The 9,333-nt window shown below is 37.1% G+C and overlaps 1 protein-coding gene across 1 annotated transcript; it reads right to left on the bottom strand.

Moving 5' to 3' along the window:
• Nucleotides 1-419: 419 nt before the first annotated feature.
• Nucleotides 420-9,050, bottom strand: LOC132153965 (putative uncharacterized protein encoded by LINC00614). The gene is made up of 5 exons (XM_059562713.1): nt 8,951-9,050; nt 8,704-8,857; nt 1,598-1,794; nt 580-720; nt 420-436 (listed from the first exon to the last, which is right to left on the bottom strand). Exons 1-5 carry the CDS (start codon nt 9,003-9,005, stop codon nt 420-422), a joined length of 564 nt encoding a protein of 187 aa, XP_059418696.1. The 5' UTR covers nt 9,006-9,050.
• Nucleotides 9,051-9,333: the final 283 nt, after the last annotated feature.

Genomic DNA, 9,333 nt, shown 5'->3' with positions numbered 1-9,333 from the left:
TGGTGGGGATTTTTATATTGAGAGATTCTGTGTCTATGCTGGAGTTTTCCACAGAGTAGAACAATGATGGCACAATGGTTTCATGCTTCATCATTAAAAGAACCTTTATGAGCCCTGCAACACCTGCAGCAGATTCTGTGTGTCCAATATTGCCTTTAACAGATCCAATGATAAGTGGCCCTAACTTCTGAGGTCTTGCTTTGGCAATGAATTTTGAGATACTCCCTGCCTCTATTGGATCTCCAACTGGAGTCCCAGTTCCATGAGCCTCAATGTACTGCACACTAGTCAGGTCAGTCTCTGTTGAGTAGATTTTTCTAAGCAGCTCCTCCTGCTGTACCATGGATGGTTTGGTGATTGGACTAACACTGTGGCCATCTTGATTCACTGCAGTTTTGCTGATGATACCCCAAATATGATCATGGTCTTCGAAAGCCTGTCAAAAAACAGACAATAAAAGGATGTTTATTGCAGTAGTTTATTGTAAGGTACATTCCTGTCCTAGTGCTGTGATTATATGAGACAATATTTTTATTACTTTTTTCAGAGGCTTTAATAGAACGACACCACATCCTTCACCTCTGCCATATCCATCTGCTTTGCTGAAGAATGGTTTACTCATTCCATCAGAGGAGATCATTCTTGCCTTGGAGAGAGCCACAAAAATGGTTGGCTCCAAAATACAGGTTACACCGCCACACAAGGCCATATCACAATCTCCTGTTGAGTGGAACACAGATAACACATTTAGGAACAAGGAGCTATAGCTTGTCTTGCTTCATCACCATTTTAATATGTCAAATAACCAGTCTCAAATACATTGATGGAGACAAATATTTGAATTGAAAGATTTTTTTTTTTTTGCACACAATTATGAGATAGTTTGGAGATAGGTTGTTCCATTTATCTTGAAGTTGCCACAGTTATGCTATGCATTTAGGCTTTAGTCTTAATTGTGTATGTCTCCATGTTGGTCATACCATTTGCTGTAGGACTACTTTTCAAAATTGCACTAATTGCAAAAGTCAGGTTTGATAGAAATCTACAGTTGATATTTCTAATAAGTCACCAAAGTAATTTTTTTAAAAATAAAACTTGCAACATGAAAACATGTATTTTGCACAGCACTTTATATTAGTACACATATAATAATAAAAATAATAATAATAATAATAATTTAATAAATGCAACTAAGTTGATCCACAGGGTTTACATCTTTTTGAAAACTACCTTGTTTTATAGCTTGACAAGCTAAGTGTAGGGCGACGAGGGATGAAGAGCAGGCACAGTCAATGGACAGTGAGGGGCCAGTGAAGTTGAATATGTAAGAGATACGGTTGGCTGCTATGCTCATAGCGGAACCAGTGTTACTGGTATGGTCTATTTTTACTGGATTGATCCTCACATTTCTCAGCTCAAAGTCTCTGTTCATTAGGCCTGAAAAACAAGCAGACAAAAAAAAAAAAAAAAACATTAGACATGTTCACCGGCGATATGCTTTTATCCATAGCCATTTACTGTATAACTATTGCAGTGCAACCTGAGGATAAATGCCTTTTTATAATTGCAAGGCTCCGACAAGCAATATTTCAGTTACTAGCCCTTAGCTGTAGCCACCTCATTTGCTCATTACCCAGAAAAACTCCTGTACGCGTTCCACTGGCCTTTTCCATTGGTATCCCAGCATCCTCTAGGGCCCTGTAGGTGCACTCCAACAGAACTTTGTGCTGAGGGTCCAAGGTCATTGTTTCAGCATTAGTGATGCCAAAGAACTTGTGGTCAAACTCATTCAAGCTACACAGAATAAAAGATACATTATGGGGTTATTGCTTTTTGGAGTTCAGATACCACAGGCATAGTACACCCAAGTAGGACAACTCCATTATCACTCGTCCTCACGTGATGTAATTCCAAACCTGTATGATTTTTTCTTCTTCAGCAGAACATGAAAGATGATACTTTGAAAGTCAGTGGGTTCCAAACATCCTTGAACCTTACTGACTATCACTGTGTGGGAAAAATCCACATTAAGAAAATAGCATGAAAGCCGTACAGGTTTGGAACAACATTAGTAAATAACAATAATCTTTTTTGACTGAATGATCTCTTAAATTAAGATTTATTCCATCAGCGTAACTCTGAAAACAAAAAGAAAACACATCTATGCTTAAGGTGATCTTTTCTTGCTTTCTAACAACTGTGTCAAACAAAACATATATATCAGTGGTCAACAACCCATCGATCACTGTCCGAGTCGCTCCAAAAATCAACAGAAAAATAAATACCACGGAAAATATCACCGAAGGAAACATACTGTCTTCAGAAACATTTTAAGTAGAATTTATAAGCACAGCAGGAAACACTGCATCGCTGCTGTTCCGTAAGCACCACCTGCTGTCAGAGAGTGATTTTGCATCTCATTCAGAACTTCTGCTTTTTTTGTTTTGTGCAGGCATGTTTTATGTAACATAATTTTACAATGGATAAAGTCAGACCATTCAGTTTTTGCTTCACATCTTGAAATTATACAACTCAAATAATATCTAATTCAAATCAAAAACCACTGCTCAGGCAACGCATGTAGAATCTTGGTTTGTATTTTGATTCAAAAGTAGTGCTTGCCTTTAATTTCTTGGCCACATATATTTTAACAACCCAGTAAGCTTGTTATAGAGTAAATAATAAATATTTTTACCTTAAAAAAAAAAAACTGGCATCCAGTATCTGGATTTATGATAATAAATCGGGGTTTACGATAATCTAGCAGACTAGCACTGCATGTTTAATTAAGCCAAATAGAACATATGCTGTGATTTGGCTTGGTGCCATAAAAAAGTTAAGTCATTATTTCCTTATATTTTTTGTAAATTACAGTAGGCCTACTGAGATCAGAGTGCATGATGCCTAATGTCGCACAATCTATCTTTGAAACACGACCATAAAACATTTTCAGTATATTTTACTTTAATGAGAAGTATTTACATACCTGTTTTCCAGCAAAAGAGATTATTTATGTGTTTTGCTCAAATACTCTCAATAACATTCACTGTTTTGAAAAAAAAAACTATTTTTCTATGTAACATCATGAGCTTTTATTATTATTATTATTATAGGCCTATGTAATTTTACTCTGATAAAGACTGTTACTTGCACCTTTTTGTGAAAATGTCCTATGTCTAGCACACCGTTTAGCTATCTATTGTCTTAATCTCATGTTTGTGTCATGTATGTTCCTTCAGTTACAATGTTTTATTTGCATTTATTCTACTACAACAATCTTTGGATACCTTGTCCTGATATGGGGTAGCCCTAAGTTTTGCAACTTTGAGTCATGTTGTGTAGCCCATTTCTGCAAAGTGGTCCTCGCTGACAGTTGATGTCCATAGGCATATTTTAAGTTCAATCACTAGGGTTGGGTACCCAAACCCAGTGCCAATATGGCACCAGTACCTATGTAACCGGTATGTACTAGAACGAAATTAGAAAGCATATTTCGGTGCCACTTAAATGCCTGAGTGATCCATTGAAAAATATGTCCTGGTTCACCTGATAACAAGTAGCCATAAGCTTTGCCTCGCCAATGTGATACATTTGACGGCTGCAGTTGGGGGAAATTTAAGAAAAACACTGTTGTTAAAATAATTAATATTCACAGATGAAAATTTGGTACTTATGAAGTTATATATTGCGTTTCTTAGAACGAATTAAAGCAGGATTAATATCAAACCTATGAGCATGTGCTTATATTTTCTCTAAGCTACACAGCATTACACCATATTTTACATTTGAAACATTAACAGGTGTGCAGTTAAATAATTATTTATAGAATATAATTTATGTGTAATATTATTCTAAAGAAATGGTGATTTACTTTTCATTGGAGCACTAAAAGTGGTAGCCTATTTTAGTGAGCTAGGCAACATGGATTTAAATGTCAAAATGTCAATATTCTCACATATAAGGCCTATATTTCAGTTTTAATTTTTATAATTTAAAATTTCCTTAATGAAACAACATGCATTTTGTCCCATAAATACTTTGTTATTTGTTACCTGACCTTTATTTTGACAGATAACTACTTGGGGAAAAAAATAAATTGTTGCATGTTTTATGAATTATTTCCTATATTTTTGTAAAACGTGAGGCACTGTTTAATTTCATTCCCGTTATTAAGGCCTAACTGAAACAAGAAACAAGGAACAAATAAATTAAACCTGGCCACGATTTAGCTAAATCGCTGAAACTGAAAAGAATGTATGGATTAATAAAACATCTTCACGTTTAAACTCAAGTTCTCTTACTATAATGTACAGAGTGCACACAATGTAAAAAAGAGCTTCATTAACTGACAACTTCAGTGATTTTAAAGGGGGCTGCCTTTACTTGCCAAATCATCAATTATTATTCTGTTGGAGCTATCTGCTGCTTTTGTCACTGTCAATCATCAGATCCTTCAGTCTACCCTTTCATCACTGGCCATCACAGGGATTTCACTTCACAGGTTTGAATCATATATAACTGATATAACTTTCAGAGTGGCTTGGGGAGGGGAGGTCTCCAAAGCACATCAACTTGTCACTGGAGTTCCTCAGGGATCAGTTCTTGGACCCCTCCTCTTCTCCATATACAAGACATCACTGGGTCCCATCATACAGGTACATGGATTTTCTTACCATTGCTAAGCTGATGATACAAAGCTCTGTCTTTCATTTCAATCCGATGATCCAACGGTAGCTGCACAGATCTCAGGCTGGATGGCAGACATCTCGGCATGGATGAAAGAATATCACCTATAGCTCGTCCAGGCAAATATTGAGCTTCTTGTCTTTCCCTGCCACTCTAACTCTACAGTATGATCTCTCCATCCAGCTAGGTTCTTCTACAATTACCCCATTAAATTCTGTCAGAAATCTTGGTGTAACCTTTGATGACCAGCTGACCTTCAAAGACCACACTTCAAAGACGGTTCGATCTTGCAGGTTTGCATTCCACAAAATCAGAAAGATCAGGCCTTTTCTAAGAGAGCATGCTGCACAACTTCTTGTCCAGGCCCTTGTAATTTCTAAGTGAAGTGACATTCAGCCAAGTATGGTGACCCATACTCAGAATTTGTGCTCTGCATTTAACCCATCCGAAATGCACACACACAGAGCAGTGAACACACACACACACTGTGAGCACACACCCGGAGCAGTGGGCAGCCATTTATGCTGCGGCGCCCGGGGAGCAGTTGGGGGTTCGATGCCTTGCTCAAGGGCACCTAAGTCGTGGTATTGAAGGTGGAGAGAGAACTGTACATGCACTCCCCCCACCCACAATTCCTGCCGGCCCGGGACTCGAACTCACAACCTTTCGATTGGGAGTCCGACTCTCTAACCATTAGGCCACGACTCTAGGCTGGACTACTGCAAATTCAAGACATTGATGCTTGCATATAGAACAGCGACAGGCTTAGCACAGGCTACTTCCACTCACTATTCAAATTTACATCCCATTCAGAAGTCTGAGATCTTCTAGAGAGCGACGCCTCGTGGTACCATCACATAGAGGCTCAAAATCACTTTCAAGAACACTACGCAAAGGTAGTACGCAAAGGTACTACCATGTCAAGGCCCAAAAAGGTAGTAAAAGACATCATTAAAATAGTTATGTGAGATCAGTGGTTCAACCATAATTTTATGAAGCTACAAGAATACTTTTGAGTGCAAAGAAATAACGGCTTTATTCAACAATTTCTTCTCTTTAGAGGCATGTTAAAGAGAGTACCATGACGCATACCTACATGTGCACAAAAAAGTGCTTGTTTTTTAGGGGCTACAGGCTGATTTGACAGCGGACCCCTCTGAACTAAGCAGTTTGCTTTTATAATTGTTTGAATGCATTTAGTTTGATGATGAATGGTTGACTTGTCAAGTTAGCAATGCTAGAACTGATAATTGTGTGTGTGTGTGTGTGTGCGTGAGGCACCTCTGTGATCAGTTGGATTTAATAAAATAAGGATATAAAGATAAATGCATTAAGAGAGCCTACTTTTTTTTAAATCTGTTGATTATATAAGATAAATAAATATATTAAGTTTTAGCTAATCACCTTCACAATGGCACACAAAGCCATTTGAGTTTCAACTCAGGGGCGGCATTTCCATATGGCAGAGTATTGCAGTCACCATACCCTACCTCAGTCAAGCGTTCCATGGGAAATAATTCAAGCTTCATATCTCTATTATATTTCGTTATTATTTTAAATATCAGAATTTAATATTTAATATTTAACTCACTGGACATTTAACTCAAACACTATTTCTGTAAAGGCTAATGTTTTTGTGTGTTTGAAGAGCGGAGAAGAGTCTAAGGATTTGCAGTTGTCTAGTTGTAACCAGTATACTTTTGTACATTTTAAATATCCTGTGCATATTGCACTTCATCATTAATATAATGATATTTAGGAAAAGATAAAGAGATATAAAGAGATTAAGAAAAACTAAACATCCATATAGTTACAATATACATTATATTGCTTCTAGAAGTTGATGAAAGTGTATATCATACTGAAGTACCAATAAATGGAGCAGGGGCCACATCTTTAGGGACCTTCTGATTATCACTGATTTCAATTGCAGTTTTCATGATTATAAGAAAAAAAGCACACTTTTTGTTATCTGTTGGCAGAGTGTGCCCTACATAAATGTATTATATTAATCACCCTGTATCCTCTGAGTAAGTTCAGAACTGGCGAGCTTGTGTCCGCAAGTTCATTGTTTGCTAAGTGGATTTCTATCCAACTCTAGGTCCTTAATGAACGAAATAGATGAAACATTTTTTAGACACACCCCTAAAATGTAATTTTATACATGTTATAATAAATGATCTGTGGCGTATTTTGAGCTGAAACTTCACAGACACATTCTGGGGGCACCCAAGATCAATATTACATCTTGTAAAAGGGGCAAAATATGTGCCCATTAAGTCTCTCAGTGTAAGTGTGAGTGTGTATTGAAGCAGTTTGGAAATAAACTTTGCAGGAAAAGGGATGCCTTGGAGCAGGGCTAAAGACATCTGATCTTAATAATTTAACCCATTTATTGATGTGTACATTTCAGCTTACTCAAAGCTTGATGCGTTTGTCTGCATTATAATTCAAAAGATAAAAAAAAAAGATATAGAGCCAGTTCATTTGTTGGTCACGGACAATAGAGTTTTATACAATTAGTTTGAGAATTAGGTTAATTAAAATATATATAAATTTTGAACTGCAAATGATTACTGAATACTCATTTGAAATTGACATATGACATACTATATCACTAGTCAGACAGGGCTAGTTTTCTTAATAACATTGAATTGCAATTCTTATCATCCAGCATCTGTGATTTCATGTACCGATCGATTCAGACGAGAATAACACCTCTGTGTTTAGAACAGAGGAGAAAGTGTGTGTTTTCTAGATGTGGACATTACAGAAGGGCGTTTGCCTGCAATATGTATGGTGTATATGCATTTAAATTATTTATATATTAAATTTTCATAAAAAAAAAAAAAAATATTTAAGTAAATTTCACATGAGTTTAAAAAGTTTCTTGCAAGTGAGAAGAAATAACTAGAAATGCATCTTTATCTTACCTGACACTGATATTAAAATGGACAGTCTTTGCAGTTTTCATGATTTGGCTCTATTTATTCATTTTATGGTTTTATATTTTCATTGGACACGTGTAGGGGTTGTTCTTGGACGTTAAAATCCCATTCTAGCCCTGACTGTTGGTATATGTTGCTCACAAACAAAGAGATGTACCTTTAATTTCACTAAGACAATTGCTCACTAAAAACCTGGTTGAGTTTTCATTTCAGGTTTGATTTTGACAAGAAAAGCAAATATCTACATTCTACGCTTTACAGCAGTGTTCCTCAAATCCGACCTTGGAAGGCCATTGGCCAGCAGAGTTCAGCTCCGACTCTGAACAAAGACACTTGAGCCAGTCATCAAAGTCTTCAGAGTTACTAGAAAATTGCAGGTAGGCGAGTTTGATCTCAACTCTGCAGGGGTGGATTTGAGGAATCCTGTTTTTTAGGGGGCTTATTAAAACTCATTGTGCTCAAGAGAGGCAAGAGAGATGCTGCCTCCCACTGAAACTTTGTTTACTAACTGTTGGGCCATGTCACTTTAGAAAATCATGTGATTTACACACTTTTCAGTCAATTTCAGAGAGTATTTCAGAGACTTGTAGATAAATGGGAAATGGGAAATGGGGAATGGGGAATGGGGATAAGTGGGGAAGTCGTGGCCTAATGGTTAGAGAGTCGGACTCCCAATCAAAGGGTTGTGAGTTCGAGTCCCGGGCCGGCAGGAATTGTGGGTGGGGGGAGTGAATGTACAGTTCTCTCTCCACCCTCAATACCACGACTTAGGTGCCCTTGAGCAAGGCATCAAACCCCCAACTGCTCCCTGGGCGCCGCAGCATATATGGCTGCCCACTGCTCCGGGTGTGTGCTCACAATGTGTGTGTGTGTGTTCACTGCTCTGTGTGTGTGCATTTCGGATGGGTTAAATGCAGAGCACAAATTCTGAGTATGGGTCACCATACTTGGCTGAATGTCACTTCATTAAATGCTCATGTATTATTAGATTTGGACCATTTTTAGACTTGAAAAACATAAGTGAACATCATAAGTTCTTTTAATGAGGGCAAATGAATTGAAGTCTTACCCATCAATAAGGGCTGCCTTTGCTGTGTGCGTCTTTCCTGGTTTACTCTCATCTGGATCGTACCATTGAGAGAGATTAAACCTGTCATTTGGTATCTGAACTGCACAGTTCTCTCCATGAAGAAGGACCCTCCAGAAGTTTTCAAGTCCCTCACCTAAAATAGATGAGAACATACAATGTAAACAAAACTGAGGGTAAAATCATAGCATGGATGAATAATGAAACACTGTAAAATCACAACAATTACCTCCAGGAAAATGGCATCCAATGCCAACAACAGCGATTTCATCATCATTATCCATCAAGGTTCATGTGCCGTGTGTCAATTCTTTTGATTTTACAATCTATAGACAGCAAGAATAGACAATAATAATAATAAAACTTTATTTATGCAGCACCTTTAAAGAAGAAAACATGACTCAAAGTGCTTTACATAATTAAGCAAACAGTTAAATAAGCATCAACATTACATCCAATAAAAAAAGATACAAACAACACATTCAGTAGAAAACAAACATAATTTACAAAGGCTGCATACATTTTTTTCCCCTTCTAGACCCAATAAAATAAACTTGTATTAAGGTGATCTTAAAGTTCTTGGTGCAGTATAATTAACAAGATAACTGGTAA

The sequence above is a fragment of the Carassius carassius genome, chromosome 1 (genome assembly GCF_963082965.1).
Source record: "Carassius carassius chromosome 1, fCarCar2.1, whole genome shotgun sequence".
Taxonomy (NCBI): domain Eukaryota; kingdom Metazoa; phylum Chordata; class Actinopteri; order Cypriniformes; family Cyprinidae; genus Carassius; species Carassius carassius.
Note: the sequence above shows the minus strand (reverse complement) of the source record. Positions and strands in the feature narration are given on the sequence as shown.

What these genes read in the sequence shown, in the direction of transcription:
- LOC132153965 (XM_059562713.1), bottom strand. Translation starts at nt 9,005, where the DNA reads ATGGATAATGATGATGAAATCGCTGTTGTTGGCATTGGATGCCATTTT. An exon ending in AAGGCAGCCCTTATTGATGG is followed by an intron (nt 1,795 to 8,703) that starts GTAAGACTTCAA and finishes TATTCTGTGTAG; the next exon opens with CTTGAATGAGTTTGACCACA. An exon ending in GTGGCTACAGCTAAGGGCTA is followed by an intron (nt 721 to 1,597) that starts GTAACTGAAATA and finishes TCCACTCAACAG; the next exon opens with GAGATTGTGATATGGCCTTG.